Consider the following 23620-nt stretch of genomic DNA (forward strand, 5'->3'; position numbering starts at 1 on the left):
CAGGCACCCTCGGGACACACAGCAGCTGTGGGGCAAGCGTACAGGGGCGCGAGGGGAAACGAGCCGGGCCGCGCCACCTCTAGGTTCCGGCACTCCTGAGCCGAGTTGGTGGGCAGGCCGATCCACTTGATCTCTTTCTTCTCCTTCGAGATGATGTTCATGGCCATCAGCACGTTCAAGGCATCGTAGACGCGCCGCCGGATGTTCTTCTGGTCGTAAGCCTGCTGGGCACGGAGCATGAGCTTTCCACACCGTCCGGGACACTCCCAGCGCATCCCCACTGAGCCCGAGGAAGAGGGAGCTGCGCCGGGGAGCCGGCCCGCCGGGAGCCGGGCCCCGCGCACGACCACATCTGGGAGGGGAGGGTGTCGGGCCGCAGACAGGTCCGGAGAATTCTTTCAGATTGTTCTCTGAACTGTGTGTCTCCCGTTGTTTCACAGAAACCCAGGGCGGGCCGTGCGACACCGGGGTGTGTGCCCACCGCGCGGCACATACTCACGGACTCGTTTGGTAGGATGTGGTTGTCGGCGGCACTGAACTCTGCGACCAGCTCGTCGGCCACCTCGTTGTAGGACGTGGTCCCCTTCCTCTGCACCTTCTCGCACACCTTCATGGAGAAGTGCCGCAGGCCCTTCCCGTTCTTCTCCCCTTTCCTGTGCCGCTTCCTTGGAAAACACAAAGGAACAGCAGTGCCCTCAGCACCCCCGCACCGGCCGCCGGGGACACACGCTCACCCACAAGGCTAGCAAGCTGGGCACGGGCCGAGGCCCCACGCGCAGCCCCGGGGACCCAGCTCGTCTGTAGAGCGCACTGGGCACAGCCATGGGGCCAAGACACCAACGGTTAAGTGGCCAGGCCTCCTATCTGCATCCGCTCCCAGAAAACACGGGGCCTCGCCTGGAAGGGCAGGAGCCGCCAGTGCGTATCTACTGCGTCCTGATACACCAACGCTACTTCTTAAAAAGATGGCCACGGACATAGGAACTGTGGAGATTTTACCGCAAATTTAAGAACTTCTTAAAGAAAATTTGAGCAGGCTGCGAGCCAAGGCTGTATGGAGACCATGACGGCCACGTGGCAGCGGGCACCCGACCCTGAAGACCACAGTGAGCCTCAGAGCACAGGAAACCCAACGGCTCAACTGTTTAAGGCACCACGTCAAGGAAAAGATGGCTCTGAGTTTCTCACGATGACTCAGGAAATCACGATTTTGCTTTAGAACCAATACATACGTAAATCCAAAAAGCTTTGTTTTTGTTTTTAAGGAAAGTCACAGAGCTGACCTCCGAGTAAAATCGTTTTCTCACGAGGTTGCTTTACAGGGAAGAAGGGTCCAGGTGACCGTGTGGTGGGACCCTCCCGTGGTGTCGCCCAAGGAACGGCAGCCAGAGCTGCCGCAAGGGCCGTCACACGTGCACGCTGTCCCCTAGACGCTACTTTCCAGCGCAGACAACGGAAAAAGCGCCCGTCACCGCAGTGCTGAGAAGCCAGCTTCCTCCTCTTCCTCCACCGCAAGCTGCCCCCCTCACAATGCCGCCACCCCCGGACCACGGGGAGCGGCTCCCCTGCAGCCAGACTTCTCCCCCGCGAGGAGAAGTGCGCCCTGACGCCGTCTACCGCAGGCGCGACGGCCGGCCCGCGTGGCCCGGAGAGCCGGGGTTACGATTCTAGGCGATGTGCTCACCCGGCAGACCAAGGTGAGGGGTCTGAAGGCTGGTTCTGTGAGACAAAGTGAGTGTTAGGGGTGTGTGGGCTTCCTACCACCAGAGTGTTGGGCGCTGCAGGTCTCTGAGGCGTACCAATTACCTACAGTCAAAAGAGACAATTCAGAACACAATGAGACATCCCCGCGTGCGCCCCTGCCGTCTCACCGCTTCCCATCCGCCACGGGCACCGCCGAGCTCCGCCAGCCACGGGGACCGCGAGAACACGGTCGCGCGAGCACCACGGCCCACACTGAGAGCCAGACGCCGGCGAGCGGCACTTCTGCGCGGCACGAGCCGTTTCCCTCACCGACTCCCGGGGCCTTCCCGGCCCAACAAAAGCACGGGGAACCGTCCCATCCCGGTGAGCCCGCCGGACGGCGACCCCCGGGGAGGCTGTGGTTCGAGGAGGGTCCGCAAAACCAGGCACGTCCCCACTGTTCCCCGTGCCCAAGTTTACTTTCCCTTCTGCTCAGTGATGCGGACGAGGATGAAATCCTCTCTCCCAGGGGGTGCTAAACGCCAAAACACAAACAGGAAAAAGTCCCCACACTTGTGGTGCCCATCGGCCCACCTGCACGTGGGGAACGCGTCCCAGTGGAGGCTTCGCGGGGACCCAGCACCTCGAACGGGGCAGCGCGGGGGCGCAGCGGCAATGAGCAACAGACCCACACGCCACGGCGAGGCAGCTCTGGGGACGGCAGCATGACCCGCACCGCAGGGGACCGAGTCTGAGCACCCGCACCATCTCTTCACCCAAGGAAAGGAGCCTCGTTTGTTTTCAACAAGGACTCAGAATTTGGTGCCACTAATATGCAAATATTCCCGCGAGGGACACACAGACGCTGCGGTGTACCGTCAAGTCACACTCAGCGTCCTCAGGTCTCGTACGTGACTCCACCCCACCAAAGAGCTGACCCAGGAATCGGTTCAGAAACATGACTTCCCAGGTTCTGCACAGCCAAGTGCCCCAGCGAGCCACATCGGGCACCGGGTGCTGGGACAGCCCTTCACAGGGACAGGACACAGCTTCAGGGACTGGCCATGCCCAGGGCCCCTCCTCAGCAGAATGAGTGTGCTGCCTCCTGTGGCCAGGGGACAGCTGACCAGGCACTTGGTCCTAGGTCAGGCCACAGGTCAGGGCCAATGACCACCAACCACAGAAAGAAAACTCTCAATTTCATTCTTTCAATTCACATTTCCAACGATCAAAGTTTCATCACAGTGTTTTCCAAGCTGTGTGTCAGCCGCTTCACTCAAAGGCCATGAAGTCAGACAGTAGCTTTCCGGAAAAAGAGGACCGAAAAGCAAACAGATCCCCGGGGAGGAGACGCACTGCCCGAACCCTCCGTTTCTGCTCAACAGACACGTGCGTTCCGGGGCCTAGGCTCACCGTGGAAAAGGCGCGTTAGCCAAGGCTCAGGGCCGAGGGTTCGGGACATGTGGAAACCGGTCAGTCTGGCACTTACTGAACATGTTTCACAGGGACTGGGTTGGTGACGTTCCCGGGAGAGTGGATTTAGGACACCAGCACCCACGCAGACAGGCAGGAGAGTCACCAGAGGGCTGCCTGACGTGCGGCCTGGGCCCCCACAGCCAGCAGCCGCGCTCTCGCCCTCTCCCTAAGCTGGACCTGTCTGCGCGACTGGCCCAGACAGGGTCAGGGGGCCAGGCACGCCGCAGGCGCTCCGGAACGGCTCCCTGGGTGACAGGGAACTATTTTCTCTCCGCTCCTCCCCCGTCCCACCCGCGCTCCTGGGCACCGTGCTCATGCGCACCGACTCCCCGGACCGGGGCGGAAGCCCCTCGCGAGCGCGTGCTGAGCTCACACGCCCCTCAAGGTCACGATGCGCCAGTCCTTCCGGCCTCAACCTTCTGGTGGTCAAGGTCGAGAGACACGGCGACACGTGAGCCGCAGCTCACAGCGCTGGGGCCTGCGCGGGAGGCGCTGCCGACACCAGCTGCCCCGAAACAGGCGGACTCAGCCCAGGAACGTGACTTTCAGGCTGACAGAGTTTAAGGCGCCAAAAGACAAACCTGCGTGTCGACTCTCCGCCCTACACTTACAACCATCCGACTCCTACGACTGAGGAGGTGCACCCGAGCTAGAGCTGCGATGACACGCAGCAGCTAAAAGTAACCCGAGTTGCAGAATAAAACATAGAACGAAATATTTAACTTTATCAAAAAGATGTTTACTAAAAAACCGTGATGAGCCAGATACGGTGCAACCGACAGCTCTGCTGGGAAAGCAGTCACGCCCACGCCGGGGCGAAGTGGCAGGCACAAGCACAGCTGCCCCGGGGGTCCCCCAGAAGTGGGAGCTCAGGTCTGGACACGCACAGCTGGGCAGCCAGCATCCTCCTCACAGCGCCACTCGAGGCCCAGCAGGAGGGGCGGCTTCAATCTGACCAGAGCTCCACCAGGAAGAGCCAATGAGCCCCACGGGTGATCAGGCAGTGGGGCACCTAGCACAGTCCAGGAGCACAGACCCACCTCGGCCCCCTCCTAGAGGGTGGGCCACAGCAGGGGCATTCCAGTCCCAGCGCCCTGACAGCCTACGGAGCCCTACGCCCACCATGTGCCCTGCAAGGACACCACCCTTGTTTCCCAGGCAGTAACGCCCACGCTGAGGGTCAAGGCCAGGTGCTGCCACCCCCACACCACTCTACGCTCTGGGGCAGACTTGGGGTCAGCGGGACACACGTACCAGGAGGGGACGGTGCCTGGCCTGTGTCTGCAGCAGGCCTGCGCCAGGGGAGTGCACACGCTTCCCAGCCGTGCAGACATCAAGAGGGCACTGCGGAAGGCAGACCGCGCACCCCAACCTCCGCACCAGAGCTATGGGCCACCGTCCAGAACCGGCGAGCCCGCCTGCCCGGGCCCCTTACCACTTGCTGTGCAATGTTGACATTGGACTGTCCGAATGTTTTTGGCAACAGCTGCTTCCCCAGCGTGCTCACTGTGGAGGGGTGGACGGCCACCAAGGACACCACGCCTGCAACACAAGGAGGCGACAGGTTAGTTCCCTTCCGCGTAAGGCTGTTGCGTAGCTGTAGGACAGTGACGCCTCTAACTGGACATTCATCGTTCACCTACCTTAGGGCTGTGGGTCAGCTGCAAACACGTCTAAGCCTAAAGCTGTCCGCGTGGCCACGATCACCGGCTCATCCACCCACCAGCCCCTCCGGCTGCTTCCATGTCCAGGGGCAGGGGTGCACGGGCCCAGGCGTCTCACCAACCTGCCCCGAGCCCCTGGGGGCTGCCTGTCTGCCTACAGAATGTTCTGGCGGGCCCGCAGCGTCGGGGGAGAGCAGCAGTACTGTGGCAGTTAGTCTCCTAAATGCTCCAGCACTTCTGTATTGCGAAACGAGTTCAGAAATCCAACACTCCCCAGGGCTCAGTCTGCTGAGCATGTGACTCCTGGTTTCGGCTCAGGCCTCTGCGTCGTGGGACTGAGCCCCAGTGCGGAGTCGCCTTGAGATTCTCTCTCCCCCTCTGCCCCTCCCCAAACCCAGCCCTGTGCACGCCCACGCTCTCTCCAGAATAACGAAATCTAAAGCAATCTGACTCTTCTCATCTCGGTTTCCAGGAAGAGAAATGCCTGGGGAGGACACTGCCCCCTCTCTGAACTCACAGGTGACCTTATCACAAAGCAAAGAGGAAGGACACCCGGGGAACAGAAATACTCATTCCTCCGGGTGTCAGCTAAGAGGTCTACGTGCGGGCTCTGTCCCTGGTGCTGAGCATACAACTGAACAAAAATAGTACAATAGTTGATTTTACATAATAAAATCAAAGGAAGTAGGAATGATAAAAATTCAAAATAAAGAAACAAAGGCCTTGCCTTGATGGCCTCAAAAGGCAGAGAGAAAAAAGGGAGTGTGCGTGGGCCGCGGTGCCGGAGTCTGGGGAAGGCAAGCAGCGTGTGCCTCGCCGTGACCTCTGAAGAAGGGCCTGAGCGCCCCGGGAGACGCTGACCCAGTCCCAGGCTCGCGGTCACCGCCGCACTGCCGGTATGGAGAAAGCCTGCCCAAGTCACCACGCCTCGCGCTCCCGGCTCCTGGAGCGGGCCGGCCTCCTGTGGCCGCACACGGGTCCCTGCAGGGGCGCGGGTGGGGAGGGGGGTGTCGAGCTCCACAGACACCAGTGGCATTTCCTCCGCTTCACAGGCTCTGCCTCGTGATGGCCTCCAAATGCGCAAACACCGCCCTCGTCCGCCCGGCCTAGAGGTTCATTTCTGAGCCCTTTGCCGTCCACACGTTCCAAAGAACACGCTGCAGGCTTCAGGCCACACCGAGTCTCACCGCTGCACAGACACGCGGCAGGACTTCTCCACAGCACGAGTCCACCGAGCCGGCTGGCCAACAAGCATTGGCATTTTTACCAACGACACCAAAAGATATTTATTTTCTGCAAATATTTGCTTTGAGGGTTTTTATTTTCCTCTACACACAGAGATCTGTACCTGGAGCAAAAGCAAATTTTTCACAACTGCTTTAGATATGTAAAAGAGGTTTCAGAGGACAAAAAATAAAGTTACTCTATTTTGCACAGAGACTTAAAATATACCACTTTTCAGATTCATTGACAGGTTAGTAATTAGGTTTCTAGGAATACTGAACTGATTCACTAAAAAACATTGTTATTTTTTTAAATTTGCAAACGACGCCCTGTCAACACCAGCAACAGGCAGTTCTTATGACACTGTGCCTTAAAGCTCATTTTTTTTAAAGATTTTATTTATTTATTTGACAGAGAGATCACAAGGAGGCAGAGAGGCAGGCAGAGAGAGAGAGGAGGAAGCAGGCTCCCCGCTGAGCAGAGAGCCCGATGCGGGACTCGATCCCAGGACCCTGAGACCATGACCTGAGCCGAAGGCAGAGGCTTAAGCCACGGAGCCACCCAGGTGCCCCAAAGCTCATTTTGCACATCAAGTAAATGGCGTCAGAGCACAGGGGCTGACAGGACGGGGCACTCGGGACGGGGCAGCCTGCAGGCCCCCCACAAGGCCGCCCCACACACACCACCGGGAAGCCCAGCAACGTCCCTCTGTAAGACACGTGCTTAGAGCCCCCAGCTGGGGGAACGAGGTGGAGGGCAGTTTGGGCAGCGGCAGGGCTGGGAGGCAGAGGCAGCCTGGGGTGGGGCCCCTTTCCTGGACGCCCCTGCCAGCAGGGGCTCTTCCTTGTTCGCTGCGTGAGAAACTCTTCAGTCCAAGGGATCCGCTGGCAGACCATCCTGCTCCGGGACGACCTCAGACGACTACCACCGTTCTCGCCTTGGGGAGCGGAGCTCACTGGCCGTCCCTAGACCCACCCCCTCCCGCCCGCGGCCACCACCAGGGCTTGCAGGCGGCGCTCCGACCGGTTGCGTACCTCTCCACACACACCCCCGAACCGGAGAGGGACAAGCACCGCTTGCGCGGGCTTTGCGGTCTAGACCGTGACAGCCCGCAGCTGTGCTCGCACCATGCTGGGACCCGAGCACAGGAAGGCCTGGCGGCCCCTCTACCGCCGAGCCGCTCCCCCCGACAGCCGGCTGCTGAGCAAACACAGAGGCTCTTGCTCAGACGCTCCGCACAGTCAGGCGAGCCTCCTCCTGCTGAGGCCCCCGGAGTCCACACGTCCAGTCCGTCCCTGAGTCCCGGGGGCCACCTGCATCATGGGCTCCAGCCCAGCACACCCCGAGGGCCATGCTGCAGACACATGTACACGTCTGGGCACACACCCGCACGCACCCCTGCCCTGGCAGACACACACACGCACTAAACGCACAGGCACGCACGCGCACACCCCAGCAGACTCTCGCATGCAGGTGCACATATACACAAACATACGCACGCACGCACATGCTCTGGCAGACACACACATGCACAAACACCAGCAGACGCACACACATGTACACAAGCCCATCACACACACGCATACACACCCCAGCACACACGCACACACAATCCACACCCGCGCGCACACACACCCCAGCAGACACACACACAGACACGCCCCGGCACATATACAGGCACACATGCGTACACACACTTCCCGGCAGACATACACACGCAGGCACACGCCCCAGCAGCCAGTGTCCCTCTCCCACATTCCTGCCACCTGCCAACTCAGGAAGGCATACCCCTTTTGGTCAATCTCAAGGGTGGGATTTCACATCGGGTTTAATCTGGCCACAGATGTTTAACACCCTCTTCCAACAAAGTCTGCCACACACAGCCCACACCCAGGACTCAGGAGATAACACTGCAGTTATGAGACAGGCGAGACGGTCACAGCCTAGAGAGCTACTCACTTTAGGAATGGGATCATTTGGGGGCGCCTGGGTGGCTCAGTGGGTTAAGCCTCTGCCTTTGGCTCAGGTCATGATCTCAGGGTCCCGGGATCGAGCCACGCATTGGGTTCTCTGCTCAGCAGGGAACGTGCTTCCTCCTCTCTCTCTGCCTGCCTGTCTGCCTACTTGTGATCTTGCTCTCTCTGTGTCAAATAAATAAATAAGATTAAAAAAAAAAAGGAATGAGATCATTTGAACCAAAAAAAAAAAAAAAAAAAAGATGTACTTAAAGCCCCTTGCTAAGGGAACTGTAACACGGTATTTTCCAATACATCATGAAACGGAGGATTCCTCTCCTGGCAACAAAATGAGTTAGGGACATATGTGCTCTGAATTGTGTAACCACTAACAGAAAAGGGACCCTAAGAACATTATGTAAGCAAACTGATTAATAATCACAACCCATTAGTATCTATAGGTTTTATATTTTTTTTTAAAGATTTTATTTATTTATTTGACAGAGAAATCACAAGTAGGCAGAGAAGCAGGCAGAGAGAGAGGAGGAAGCAGGCTCCCTGCTGAGCAGAGAGCCCGATGTGGGGCTCAATCCCAGGACCCTGAGATCATGACCTGAGCCGAAGGCAGCGGCTTAACCCACTGAGACACCCAGGCGCCCATATAGGTTTTATATTTTAAATTACAAAATCAAAAGGTTTAATGTTTTCTTGACAACAATTTCAACCACTTTTAAGTTCTGAGAACCTAAAATCTCTTTTTTTTTTAATTATTTTTATTAACGTATGTATTATTTGCCCCGGGGTACAGGTCTGTGAATCGTCAGGCTTACACATTTCACGGAACTCACCATAGCACATGCCCTGCCCAATGTCCATCACCCAGCCACCCTCTCTCTATCCCCCTTACCTCCAGCAACCCTCCGTTTGATTTGTGAGATTGTTTTGTAAGAGTCTCTTATGGTTTGTCTCCCTCCCGATCCCATCTTGCTTCATTTTTTCCTTCCCTACCCCCCAAACTCCCTACCCTGCCTCTCAAATGCCTTAGATCATATGAGAACTGTCTTTCTCTGATGGACTTATTTTGCTCAGCATAATACCCTCTAGTTCCATCCACATCACTGCAAATGGCAAGATTTCATTTCTTTCGATGGCTGCATAACATTCCATTGCATTTATGAACCACATCTTTATCCGTTCATCTGTGGATGGACATCTAGGTTCTCTCCATAGTTTGGCTATTGTGGACATTGCTGCTGTGACCATTCGGGTGCACGTGCCCCTTCGGATCACCACATTTGTTATCTTTAGGGTAAATACCCAGTAGTGCGATTACTGGGTCATAGGGTAGCTCTATTTTCAACTTTTTGAGGAACCTCCAGAGTGGCTGCACCAGCTTGCATTCCCACCAACAGTGTAGGAGGGTTCCTCTTTCTCCGCATCCTCGCCAGCATCTGTTGTCTCCTGACTTGTTAATTTTAGACATTCTGACTGGTGTGAGGTGGGATCTCATTGTGGTTTTGATTTGTATTTCCCTGATGCCGAGTGATGTGGAGCACTTTTTCATGTGTCTGTTGGCCATCTGGATGTCTTCTCTGCAGAAATGTCGTTCATGTCCTCTGCCTATTTCTTTCTTGACTGGGTTATTTGTTCTTTGGGTGTTGAGTTTGCTAAGTTCTTTATAGATGTTGGATACTAGCCCTTTATCCGATATGTCGTTTGCAAATATCTTCTCCCATTCTGTTGGTTGTCTGTTGGTTTTGTTGACTGTTTCCTTTGCTGTGCAGAAGCTTTTGATCTTGATGAAGTCCCAGTAGTTCATTTTTGCCCTTGCTTCCCTTGCCTTTGACAATGTTTCTAGGAAGAAGTGGCTGCGGCTGAGGTCGAAGAGGTTGCCGCCTGTGTTCTCCTCAAGGATGATTCCTGTCTCACGTTGAGGTCCGTCATCCATTTTCAGTCTATCTTTGTGTGTGGTGTAAGGAAATGGTCCAGTTTCATCCTTCTGCATGTGGCTGTCCAATTTTCCCAGCACCATTTGTTGAAGAGTCTGTCTTTTTTCCATTGCACATTCTTTCCTGCTTTGTCGAAGATTAGTTGACCCTAGAGTTGAGGGTCCATTTCTGGACTCTCTATTCTGTTCCATTGATCTATGTGTCTGTTTTTGTGCCAGTACCATGCTGTCTTGATGACGACAGCTTTGTAATAGAGCTTGAAGTCTGGAATTGTGATGCTGCCAACTTTGGCTTTCTTTTTCAACACTCCTTTGGCTATTCAGGGTCTTTTCTGGTTCCATATAAATTTTAGGATTATTTGTTCCATTTCTTTCAGGAAAAATTCATGGTATTTTGATAGGGATTGCATGAAATGTACAGATTGCTTTAGACAGCACAGACATTTTCACAGTATCTGTTCTTCCAATCCAGGAGCATGGAATGTTTTTCCATTTCTTTGTGTCTTCCTCAATTTCTTTCATGAGTACTTTATAGTTTTCGAGTACAGATTCTCTGCCTCTTTGTTTAGGTTTATTCCTAGGTATCTTTATGGGTTTGGGTACAATTATACATGGGATGGACTCCTTAATTTCTTTCTTCTGTTTTGCTGTTGGTGTCAAAAATGCAAATGTTGGTGTGGGAAATGCAACTGATTTCTGTGCATGGATTTTATATCCCGACACTTTACTGAATTCCTGTACAAGTTCCAGCAGTTTTGCAGTGGAGTCTTTTGGGTTTTCCACATAAAGTATCGTATCATCTGTGAAGAGTGAAAGTTTGACTTTTCTTGGCTGATTCAGATGCCTTTTGTTTCTTTTTGTTGCCTGATTGCTGAAGCTAGGACTTCTAGTACTATGCTGAATAGCAGTGGTGATAGTGGGCATCCCTGCTGTGTTCCTGACCTTAGGGGAAAAGTTCTCAGTTTTTCCCCATTGAGAATGATATTTGCAGTGGGTTTTTCATAGATGGCTTTGATGATACTGAGGTATGTACCCTCTATCCCTACACAATGAAGAGTTTTGATCAGGAAGGGATGCTGTACTTTGTCAGATGCTTTTTCAGCATCTATCGAGAGTGTCATGTGGTTCTTGTTCTTTCTTTTATTGATGTGTTGTATCACAGTGATTGATTTGCGGATGTTGGACCAACCTTGGAGCCCAGGAATAAATCCCACTTGGTTGTGGTGAATAATCCCTTTAATGTACTGTTGGGTCCTACTGGCTAGTATTTTGGTGAGAATTTTCACATCTGTGTTCATCAGGGATATTGGTCTGTAATTCTCCTTTTTGGTGGGGTCTTTGTCTGGTTTGGGGATCAAGGTAATGCTGGCCTCAAGTGAGTTTGGAAGTTTTCCTGCCATTTCTATTTTTTGGAACAGTTTCAGGAGAATAGTTGTTAATTCTTCTTTAAATGTTTGGTAGAATTCCCCTGGGAAGCCATCTGACCCTGGGCTCTTCTTTGTTGGGAGATTTTTGGTGAAGCTTCAATCTCCTTACTGGTTATGGGTCTATTTACGTTTTTTATTTCTTCCTGGTTTGGTTGTGGTAGTTTATAGGTCTCTAGGAATGCATCCATTTCTTCCAGATTGTCAAATTTGCTGGCATATAGTTGCCCATAATACGTTCTTATACATGTTTGCATTTCTTCGGTGTTGGTTGTGATCTCTCCTCTTTCATTCATGATTTTATTGATTTGGGTCCTTTCTCTTTTCGTTTTGGTAAGTCTGGCCAGGGGTTTATCAGTCTTATTCTTTCAGAGAACCAGCTCCCAGTTTCGTTGATCTGTTCTACTGCTCTTTGGTTTCTATTGCACTGATTTCTGCTCTGATCTTTATTATTTCTCTTCTCCTGCCAGGTTTAGGCTTTCTTGCTGTTCTTTCTCCCACTCCTTTAGGTAGAGGGTTAGGTTGTATATTTGAGACCTTTCTTGTTTCTTGAGAAAGTCTTGTATTGCTATATACTTTCCTCTCAGGACTGCCTTTGCTGTGTCCCACAGATTTTGAACAGTTGTGTTTTCGTTTTCATTTGTTTCCATGAATTTTTTCAGTTCTTTTTTAATTTCCTGGTTGACCCATTCATTAGAAGGATGCTCTTTAGTCTCCATGTATTTGGGTTCTTTCCAACTTTCCTCTTGTGATTGAGTTCTAGCTTCAGAGCATTGTGGTCTGAAAATACGCGGGGAATGATCCCAATCTTTTGGTACCAGTTGAGACCTGATTTGTGACCCAGGATGTGATCTATTCTGGAGAATGTTCCATGTGCACTAGAGAAGAATGTGTATTCATTCTATTCCTTTGGGATGGAATGTTCTGAATAGATCTGTGATGTCCATCGGGTCCAGTGTGTCATTTAAGGCCTTCATTCTTTGTTGGTCTTTTGCTTGGATGATCTGTCCATTTCAGTGAGGGGGCTGTTAAAGTCCCCTACTATTATTGTCCATGTGTTTCTTTGATTTTGTTATTAATTGGTTTATATAATTGACTATTCCCATGTTAGGGGCATAGATATTTGAAATTGTTAGAACTTCTTGTTGGACATACCCTTTAAGTATGATATAGTGTCCTTCCTCATCTCTTATTGTAGCCTTTGGCTTAAAATCTAAATTATCTGAAATAAGGATTGCCACCCCAGCTTTCTTTTGATGTCCATTAGTATGGCAAATTGTTTCCCACCCCTCACTTTAAATCTGAAGGTGTCTTTGGGTCTAAAATGAGTTTCTTGCAGACAGCATATCGATGGGTCTTGTTTTGTTTTGTTTTGTTTTTTATCCATTGTAAACCCTATGTCTTTTGATTGGGGCATTTAGCCCTTAACGTTCAGGGTAACTATTGAGAGATATGAACTTAATGCCATTGCATTGCCTGTCAGGTGACTGTTACTGTATATTGTCTCTGTTCCCTTCTGGTCTGTTAATTTTAGGCTCTCTCTTTGCTTAGAGGACCTCTTTTGATATTTCCTATAGGGCTGATTTGGTGTTTGCAAATTCTTTTAATTTTTGTTTGTCCTGAAAGCTTTTTATCTCTCCTTCTATTTTCACTGACAGTCTAGCTGGATATAGTATTTGGGGCTGCGTATTTTTCTTGTTCAGTGCTTGGAATATATCACGCCAGTTCCTTCTGGCCTGCCAGGTGAGAACCCAACATCTTAATAGTCATGATTCTGACCACCACGCTACAGATACTCTGTGCTCACAGAGCCAAAAGGGCCTCCGGATCATGCCCAGGGTGTGCACGGCTTGGCCCCAGACGACAGCAGGAGCTGCCGGGCCCTGCAGGCCCTGGAGCGGCAGCAAGGGCCTCCCTCCCCACTCTTGCGCTCCCAGGCTTGTGCCTCGCATGCCCGCTGCTCACCAGCTGAGCACCCTGGAAGCACTGCCCCCCCCCGTCCAAGCTGAGGCGCACCACATCTCAGCATGCCCGCTGGGACCGAGATGGGCAGACGCCGCCATCACCATTCGCCTGCACGGCACACACTCTGGTAGGCACCATGGCCAGTCATCACTGCACACCCAGCAGCAGGGCTCAGAGGCTGGGACGGCCCCCCACGCTCCAGCTGTCCTCTGGGCTCAAGGGGTGGGAGGGAAGAACAAGCTGAAGCCTCTGCTCCACACTCCGGGGCTGAGCGAGCGCTGCCATTTCTTGCTGCGGTGGGCCCCTCTCCCCACCGCCGCAGGAACACCGGCCTGGACTGACCCACTGTGTGCACAGGCGCATGCACGTCCGGGGGACCGCAGTCACCATGACTCAAGAATCACACAGCAATGCCAGGTCCCCGGCCACATGGCATCCCCAAAACTTCATCTCTCCTGCCTCTGCGCCCTTCTAAGTCAGGCAAGCCTGAAACAGAAGAAAAGACACCCTCTCCCTAGGCCAACACGGCCATAGACGCAGGGAGCAGCACTCCGCAGAGATGGGCCTGCCCCTCGGCTGGAGCCCACGCGGGCACGGAGCCCCTCAGGGAGAAGACGGGTCTCTGTCAACAGTCGACAGGTGCCACAGCTCACCACCAGAAAGTTGCCTAGGGACAAAAGGCAGCACTAGAAACTCCAGGAATGGCCAGCGACGGCCACGTGTTAAGTCACACGACGGCAGGGACTGGGTGAGCCCCAACACTGAGGGTTAGGAAGGAAAGTGTTTACAGAATGGGGAGCGCCCACTTTGCCTGTACACTGAGGAACACGCGGGGCTTCCTCAGGAAGCATGTGTCGTTTGTGTCATGAAGAGAATCTTTTAGGGACAGCGCAAGCAAGAAGTGGCAAGAGAGAGCAGCACGCGAGCCGCGGCCCCAGGCCAACCGCGCACAGGGGATGGGCAGGCAGCAGGCGCATCGCAAGGGGGAGGGTGCACATGTGGCTGTGGACGGCAGCAAGAGCCCCAAGGTGCGGCTGGGTGGCTGGCAGAGGAGAACCCAGTAGGAAGGTTGGAGAGAAACTGGGCCAGCGAAGCACCTGGACAGACCCCCACCAGCGGGGCAGGCCTAGGGGCAAAGGGGCTCGGACTCACCAGGGCCACCAGAACCCAAAACTCAGCAAGGGGAGGCAGTGCTGGGGTGCACGGCCAGGCACACCCGTGTGTGGCACAGATGCAAAACGGTGCAGCCATGCCCACACACCACGTGGCCCCTGCTCAGGGGCAGCAGACCTACCCCAGGAACAAACGCGCCTGCAAGGTTCACACAGTGTCACAGCCATCGGCAAAGCCCCAGAAGAGACCCAGCGCGTCACAAGTGAGCCCGCTCACATAAAAACTTCCCGTCTCTGACTGGAGGGCTCTGGTCTTCAGGGCTGGTGAGTACAGAGAGCTGGGGCCACTGACTCGATACGCCTCCTTGCAAGGTGCCTGTCCCCTGCTATCCGATCCCAGGCCCGCTGGAGGTGCTCTGGACCAGGAAGCCGACCTCCAGCAAAGGAGACTACCCTCCAGAACTGCCTAACCAGTCCAAGGCTTTCAGAGCAGAACCAGGTTTCCTCAGGGAGGAAGGAGCACTGCTGCTACGTCCAGGCTGCCAGCCAGCCCCCCACATTTCAGATCTGCCGGCCCCCTTGTCATGAGGGCCAGTTCCACAAAATGAGCCTCTCTCGCACTCGCCACGGCCTCCCACAGGTTCTGCCTCTGGAGAAGTCTGTAGACGCGGGGATCTGGAAACGGGCCAGACCCGCAGCAAGAAGAGGCAGGCAAAGCAAAGGCACGGGTGGCACTGAAGGCCAGGAGGGCGAGCAGAGCCGCAGCCAGGACCGAACGAACAAGGCAAAAGCAGCAAGCCCCTCCTGGGAGCGCACGGGACCACCATGGGACGGGGCATCACGGCCAGAGCTCGGGCAGGAGCAGGCAAGCAGGAGACCTCATCTCAGGAGCGGCTCACACCACCAGCTGAGGGCAGCAGGGTCCCTGTGAGTGCCCGGGCCCCGCACAGCTCAGGTGCCCGCCCGTTTCCAAGTTCTCAGTAGGTAGACCTAGAAGCAGAGGCGAGCTGGCCCTCCAGGTGCAATAGGGCACAGGGGCACAAGGTCCGGGCAAAAAGTGAGACCGGGCCCCGCCCCTCAATGCCCAGCCTGCACCGGGCCCAGGCCGCAGCCCCCCTTGGGCCGCCCCCCACCCCGCTGCTGACCCCCCCAAAGTGAGAGCCAGCCACGGCCCCTCGTGGTCACTCCAGAGGGACGGCTCTCGGCACACGCTGCCGGCCACACCCCTGGGCTCCCAGACCCGTCTGTGCCAGAGGGTGTGGCATCACTCAGCGCGACCCTGGCGAGCCTTTGTCGAACCCCGTCAGGAACGGCCGGCAGTGACTGAATCAGACGACACTGCGCGACCCGCACGGGCTCCTCAACCTCATGAAACACCAGGGAGCAGCGAGGAGCCAAGTCAGCAGCACGCGGCCTAAAGTCATCCTCAAACTCCTGAGCCGGAAGCAAAGGGGACTGCAGGTGGGAACGCTCCTGCCCAGCAGGCGGCGTGGGGCAGAGCTGGGGCGGCCCGACAGCCCGGCCCGCTCCGGCCGCCGCCAGCACAGGCGGGCGTCCCATCCGACAGACAAACGGCTGGGCCACGACAACTCCTTGGGACGCGCACAGGTCCTCGGGCGGCTCACAGGCGGGGCCGAAGCCCGGTCGGGGCCATGTGGTCTGGGCTCACCCCCCCAGGGGCAGGGGCAGCGCCCCGGAAGAAGGCAAGGAGCAGAGGCACCTGGGAGCCCACACGGGCTGCAGCAGAGGCGCAGAAGCAGAGGCAGAGGCCTGGAGAGCCTCGAGGGGCAGCCCTCCTCGTCCAGCCGCGAGCGGAGCACCGAGCCCGGACAAGGTACAGCGGCCGCAGAGCCGCCAGGCCGCACCTAAGGAGGACAGGAAATACCTAAACCGTGCAGGCAGCTAACACCAGAGTGTTCTAGGGAACCCAGGAAGCTGCTCTCTGGACCCCCCAACCCAAGACCCCACCCCACCCTCAGACTCGGCAGGACGCAAACTGTTCGCGGCTAAGAAGGAAACGGAGACGAGCAGCAGGGGGACCCCCGGTCCCCAAACAGTAAAGACAAACACCAGAACGAAGGATGCCCGTCGTTCCCAAGGGAGCAAGGTTGGCAGACTTTTTTCACAATCACTTCTGCTTCATCAATTTATCAAAACACGTCACGCCCACAAGTCCTGAAACCCTACGGGTCCCTGGTTACACTCCAGCGTCTCACCCAAGCCTCTGTGAACAGTGAAAGCCACCGAGATAAACCGTCTACACCTCTCAGCAGGCTCTCCGTCCTTGTACAGGAAACAGAAGGGCACGGGCTCCACAGAAAAGCAGGACGCTGCCCACGGCCTTCCAAAAACACAGAAACCAGGAGAGCATGGGCGGGCCCACAGCCCATCTTGGGGGAGAGTGGCCAGCGGGACGAGACCAGCTGAGCCCGACAAGAACCAGGCCGGGGGCCCTGCAAGGCCCGAGGGCCTCTGTGGGCATCTGAAGGTGACACCCAAAGCCACAGAAGGGACAGGGCGTGAGCCCTCCACCCCAAACCACGCCGGCCTGCTGAGCCACACGTGGAAGGGCCCCGCAGGGCAGGAGACAGCTGGGCTCCTGGCCCACTTGCCGGCAGCAGACGGAAGAGAAGGGGCTGGGCCACAGGCCTCATTTCACGAGCCAAGAGACCCCGTGTTCGGGCCTCCATCCAGCAGACGCGGACAGAGCAGAGGCATCAACAGCGCTATGGGCAGCCGGCAGTCGCCCATCCTCTCCTCCGGCCCGGCGCCTCCACGGCTAGTCTCCCCAAGGAAACCAGCAGCAGCTCAAACGCACGGGCAGACGATCCTCACGGTCCCTCTACGGGGGGAGCCGTGGGGCCCTGGGGGGAGCAGGGGCTGCGACCGATCCACCCCCCGCCCGCCCATGAACATACACACGGGGCCTCCTGACGGCGAGGACGCTGACCCGCACACGACGTGTGCACAAGCCCTGGATTCAAGGCTGTCCTGGCCGGCGCCGTGCGCAGAGCAGACACCTGGAGGGCTCACGGCGGCCCCGAGGTGGAGGGAGCACATGGCCTGGGCACGTTCCCGCACGTCCACACACCGCACGGGACTTACAGACCAAGACGAGCTCCACCGCCGCCGTGGGCCCGCAGGTGGCGCGTCCGGCTGAGCTCCAAACAGCGCGCCGCCCCTCCTGCCGGGACCCGGGCCGAGCCCGCCTGCAGCAGGGCCCCCACCGCTGACCGGGCCTCTCACACCAGAGAAACCCGCAGATCCAGCAAACGGAACACTCTATCAACAGAAGGGTATTCAGAAAGAGACGCCTTACCTTTTCCAGGACTAAGGTTCTGGTCTATGAAGACCTTGAGTTCCCCGTTGGCTTCAATTAGAGCGGCCTGTGAAAGCAACAGGGACAGTCAATGCGCGTCCGAGAGAGTGACAAGCCGCCCGCCGGAGGGGCTGCAAGTCACAGAGTAAAGAGACACAACGGTCACCCTTACGCAAACAAGGGCAGGACACCATGCAGGGAGCACAGGGCCTCCCGCCGCCAAGCTCTCCGGCCGGACCCTCAGCGGAGAAAAGGCGTTCGGCGACGTCCGCCTCCACAGCTCAGCCTGCACGCGTGACGGAAACAGCTTCCGCAGAGGAAGTCCGCGTGCGCGTTCCATGGCCCGCCTGAGCCCGGCGAGGGCATAGCGCGGGTGGACGTGAAAATTCATCTGCCCATCCTGAGAGCGGCCTAGTAATGGGACCTGGGAAGAGGGTCCCCCGGCGCCCCGGGCGCGGCAGGAGCGTGGGCACGGCGGCACCGTGGGACGTGCCTGTCGCGCGGGGCCCCCACCTCGTAAGCAGGACATCCGCACAGCACGAGGCACGGGGGCACCGGGAGGAGCGTCACAGCGCACAGTGCGCAAAGGCACAGAAAAGGCCTGCAGGGCCCTCTAGGACGCTACCAGAGGTCGTGTCCAGTCGAGGAACGACTGCTGCCTTGCCTCCTGCTTTCGTTCACCTCGGCTCCCCTGTAGGTGGCCCAGGTCCAGAGCTCGCCCCCTTCACCAAGCACCAGCCAAGGGCATCTGCACGCCACCCTGAGCCGGCACAGGGCCTGGGGGGGTCCTAGAAAACCAAGCCTCCTGCAGCCACCTCTCATTCATGCCCTGTACCCAGATGCACACACACGTCCACAGACGCAGGTACTACACCCACATGTGCACACGCGTGTGCATAAACACACACACACGAACCACAACAAAGGTCAGCCGAGCCTGGCAGACAAGCTCCCTCCTGCCCAGGCCTCTAACCGCTCCTGGTCCAGCAGGAGAACCCCCCAAGAACGCCCAGATGTCCGGGGCCTGAGGCCTGAGTCCACTGTCACCTCAAACACACCCAGAGCATATCACGTGTCTGTGCGGGCACAGGCCAGCCTGTAGGGGGATGTGACAGCTCCCAGCACCATCCTGCTTGTCCAGGAAGCCCCACGGCCCCCCACCCTGAGCAAACGCAGTCCCCAGGGGGACAATTCCCAAGTGCACCTGCAGCAGCGACAAGCTCGCCTGGGCCTGGTACAGGGGACCACCCACCTTGGGCCTGCGGCAGCCCGGGCACAGGCTGACCATCTCCACTGGGCGCACAGTGAACAAACCAAACGCACCCAAAATGCACAATCGACACCAGAAACCAGAGCACACGTCCTACCCGCTGAATTCACCAGAGACAGAAGTCGGGCCCGCACAGGGAGAGGCCCACTGCACGGTCTCAGAACCTGGCAACACCACACAGGCCACGTTTCCCGGACTCTCCCGAACCCCAGCTTCCAACAGAAACGGAGGGAGCCCAGTGCAGGCCCGCGAGGAGGACCCACTCCGAGGCCCGGCTGGACTGGGTGGTCACCGACCGGGAGGCAGGTGAAGAGGACCTTTCTTCTTGCTGGGGGAGCAGCACCAGGCTGGTCCCAGCAAACAGGCTCCAAGGACCCCAGAGCCACAGGACACCAAAGGCCACAGAGCAAGGAGCTAGCCGAGGCAGGGGAGGGCCTCAGCCCCCCACGCTGACAGCAGCGCCTGTCAGACGGCCCCAGGCTCCTTGCAGATCCCTGGCGCTGCCAGCTCCTTCTGCCCACGGCCCCAAGGGCGCTCCATCCCACAGACAGTGGCCCTGACCTCCTTGTCCACTACCCGTCCACACCAGAGCAAACGGAGACAAGAACCACAAAGGCCCGAGGAGAACAGGGCCCATCACTGCCCACGTGGCTCTGCCTCAGTGGGACCGGCAGGACCCGGCATGTGCCCCGACCTGCTGCCACCAGACGTCCTGCTTCGGTGCGGCAGTCATGGGCACGGCAGCCCTGGCCGCTCATAGGAAGGCCAAGCGCGCGGCCATCCCCCCCCAGAGATGGCGATCACGGTTGGCACAGCAGCGGCACCACCCTGGCAATCTACGCCTCACAACCCAAATCAGGAACCAATTTGGGGAGCCCCAGCTCCCCCAGGGGACACCCAGTCCACTCACACTATCCGTCGACGCAGCCCGTCCGCCCTGGAGGGGGGCTGCCTACAGAAGGCATCCAATGGGCAGCCCGGGCCAGGAACAGACCGGCACGGCCCTTTCTGGCGAAGTCTGGGAACGGATGAAGAGGCCAGTCCCTCCTGCCCGTCTCAGTGACAGAGCTGAGGAGTCACTGGAGAACACAGGGACCAGGACAGAAAGGAAGATGCTCGCAGAGCCAACAGGATGAAGGGAGCCCCCCAAGCCCTGGACGAGGGACAGGTCCAACCAGCGAGCATCGAGTCTGCTCGCCGACGCCAGGAAAAGCCCAGCGTGAACGCGGCTCACTCGTGCCCAGTAAGACCCATTCTGTCTCCTGCACCCGCCAGCACTCCTGCAAGAGGGGAGCCACATTTGCAGAGCCCCCCACCACGCATGCAGCACACAGGGCCCAGCGAGAGCCCTGGGATGCACGGTGGCCCTGCCCAGAGCAGGCCTGTCCCACTGTGCATCCAGACACAGGGCCGGGCAGGCCCTGTCTGGCGGGGCTGCTGTTCCCTGCCAGGCCAGCAGCCCGTGGGCCAGACACTGGCAGCTGCCAACTGCGACCCAGCCTGGGCGCTACAGACCCAAGGACCCAGGGCCGTTTCCAGAACTATGCCGCCTCCATGGGATCCACTTCCCAGAGAGCTGCGGGTTCAGTCAACATGCACCTGCCTTGTGCCCAAGCCAAGACCTACAGCACAGTCAAGAAGACCCAGGAAGAAGACCACGGGCTGGCCACTGGCTCCTGCGGACGCCTGCACTGCCCGCACTTGGGACAGTGGCCAGTTGACCCGAGAGCAAGTCTCCCAGGCACAGAAACGCTCGTGTCACATGTCAGAATCACAGGAGGTACAAGACTGCTTCTCGCTGGCGAACTCGGGAAACAGAGAGACGACTGCCAATGCTCTTGCTCAGGGGGAGACGGAGAACACAGTGCAGAAAGCCTATAAGGCCGCCACCTTGTCACAGACGCAGGAGCCCCAGGGCCCCAGGTTCTCCAGCTGGGGCGGGAGGCCAGGCTCTAGGACCCGGAGGGTTCCATGGCACCCAGCAGCCCTTTCCTCCCTGGGGCGCTGGAGTGGGAGCAGAGAGGGAGGCTGGTGGGGAGGTGAGCAGAGGTGACGAGGCGCGGGGTGGGGCGGGGCGGGGGGGGGCTACTGGGGAGACCAGCGATCCGGGCGCATGCCTTCTGGCTGCCTTCGATCTGGGCGGCGTCTCCCTGTGACCCGGCCACCCCAACCGGGCCACAGACATTGTGCGGGAGAAGAAATGCTGTGATTTTAACCTGAGCTCTGAGGCCTCTGTTTCACGACAACAGAGCACAGTGGTCAATGATTTTTCTCTAGATCATAAGAGAAAGTACTACTTTTCACCAACTGGGAAGTCACTGAACGCACTTTTGAAGCAAACGCAGATTTGACCCGCGTGTTCTAGTGACACGTGACTAACTGCCAATTACCAGAGATGAACCGTCGTGACCGAAACGACACCTCCAGGCCTCCCGACCTCAGACAAAGACCGTCCAGGAGGAGCGAGTAGGCCCCATGGTGCCTGGCAGGGCTGGATCGCACCGACGGCCCAGCCAGCAACGGCCTGGCAGCCAGTGACACCAGAGCCGGACAGCCTCTGGAGGTCCACCAGCCTCCACGTACGGGTGGCCTGAACAGGGGCCAGCACCGGTTCACCCCGCCCGAATGCCGACACACTCACAGCACAAGCCAGCGACCGGGCCCCACCTGGCTCCTGAAGACGATGGAAATCACACCTGGGCTTGACGAGCCACTCGGGGACACACCTGCCTGCTGCAAGCTGTGTGTCCACCTAGTCCGCAGGTGCACGGCCCCCAGGGCCAGTCCCTCCCGGGTGGCAGCCAACACCATGGGCATGGGGGCAGGGGGCATCGCTCGGCAGCAGCGTGTAGCCAGCGTGAAGTCCCGGAGAGAAGCGGGTCTGTCTGAACCACACAGACTGACTCAGCCGGCATCACCAAGAACCCCCACTCTCCCCCCCAGTCCCGGGCTCAGCCCTCCCCTGACGGTGCTTTTCTAAAACACCACCCCCTTCACAGGACACTGAACATCGGAGAGACCTCAGGGGGCTCACTGTGGTAAGGGGTGGCAAGACCCGACTGAGGACAGCAGGAAATCACCATCGCCTTTCCCGGGAAGAGCTCCCCGCTGTGGATCTGTCTGTGCCTGAGCTATGAGACCCCCTGCTTAGGTGCTGACCCCCACAGCTGTCCCCCGTGGGGCAGCCGGCTGCCTCGTGCCGCACTCTGCTCCCTCCCCAGACGCCCACCCCAGGCTCTCCTGCGGGGGTCGGGGGCGGACCCGGGCTAGTCCCCACGTGCAGGACGAGAGCAGTGCAAGCCCACCTCCCTCACCACGGCACAGGGCCACCGGGGCTCCACACGGAAGGCCAGTGCAAGGGGGTCCCTGTGAGGGTCGTCAGAGCAGCCTGAAGAGCGGCCCACCAGCTACGACCGGGACCACGAGGGGTGCACGTGGCGCAACTCCCTTCCCGAGGACGCGTGGACTGGGGGCGCCAATCACACCTGACAAAGTCAGGAACCTGCCGTCTGTGCGGAGTGTGCAGTGGGGCGTGGAAAAGGTGCCGCGCACGGAGTTCCTTCTTCACCGCTCTGGGGTCTCAGGCCTGCCTCCTGTCTCTGTGGGAGGAGGAACACGCCGCCTTCCTGCCGCAGCACCCGCAGGACCCGCAGGACCCAGCCAGAGGGGGCCCAGATGTGCCACGCCCAGGTGTGCAGCTCCCCCCACCAGAGCCCCGAGCCCCTGCCTCGCCCTCGGCCCCCCAGGACCTCCCTGTGATGCTCCAACACGAACCCGTTGTCACGGGGTTAGTCAGCCAATACGGCGGAGCCTCAGTTACACAGCCATGGACGAGGGCCCGGGAAGGGGCCGAGGCCACACCGCCCACTGGCCTCCCATCCTCTGCCCAGAGGCAAGACCTGAACGCACCTGACAAACACAGAAATGCAGGACGTGTTCTGTTTTTTAAAAGCTATTCCTGAAACTGCGGCCAATTTTAAGATAAGCACACGGGCCGTATTTTTCCCCAAGAGCTTTAACTTACGGTGCAAACTTTTCTTACCCTCCAGTAACAAAACACTGAAACACTAACTCTGGTTTCACACGTAAACCAGAGACAGAAGCACTCGTTGGGCTCAGCGCGCCTCAGCAGCCCCACAGACATGGTCTGTCCTGTTGTGTCTGGACCACATGGGGACACGACAGGCCGCTCTGCTCTCGCAGTGGCCCGAGGACCCCGCTCACGGCACCAAAGCACCAGGCTGCACGGGGAAACGGCGCCGGAGAGCTTTAGCTGGCTCAGCAGAACCGAGCTCCAGCCTCATCCACAGGCCGCCCGCCCTGGATCCCTGCTCCTCTCCGCCCTCTCTCTGGAACAACCTCGCCAACACAGACCTCCTCGGGCGCCCGTGGGATCAAGGGCGGGCCCCTCGGCAGAGACGGCCCCACGCTTCCCACCACCTCCCTGCGCGCTTTGACTCCCGCACCGGTTACTTCCTGCTGCCCCGTGCCCACTGGAACAGAAGCCCTGGGAGGCGGATGCCGGCCGGGGCGGGGGCGGGCTGGGGAGTACTGAGCGGCACCCAGGCAGCCACAGCAGG

General features: G+C 57.8%; 1 protein-coding gene across 1 annotated transcript in view; it reads right to left on the reverse strand.

Moving 5' to 3' along the window:
• Nucleotides 1-23620, reverse strand: part of TFDP1 (transcription factor Dp-1) — a 43752-nt gene that overhangs the window by 7816 nt on the left and 12316 nt on the right. Inside the window, exons 3-7 of the mRNA XM_032314270.1 lie at nucleotides 17771-17837; nucleotides 4595-4701; nucleotides 1685-1806; nucleotides 500-665; nucleotides 78-221 (exon numbers count right to left, since the gene is read on the reverse strand). Of these exons, the coding sequence (XP_032170161.1) occupies nucleotides 78-221; nucleotides 500-665; nucleotides 1685-1806; nucleotides 4595-4701; nucleotides 17771-17837 (606 nt within the window). The remainder of the gene's footprint in view (nucleotides 1-77; nucleotides 222-499; nucleotides 666-1684; nucleotides 1807-4594; nucleotides 4702-17770; nucleotides 17838-23620) is intronic.

Source organism: Mustela erminea, chromosome 15 (assembly GCF_009829155.1).
Source record: "Mustela erminea isolate mMusErm1 chromosome 15, mMusErm1.Pri, whole genome shotgun sequence".
Classification (NCBI taxonomy): domain Eukaryota; kingdom Metazoa; phylum Chordata; class Mammalia; order Carnivora; family Mustelidae; genus Mustela; species Mustela erminea.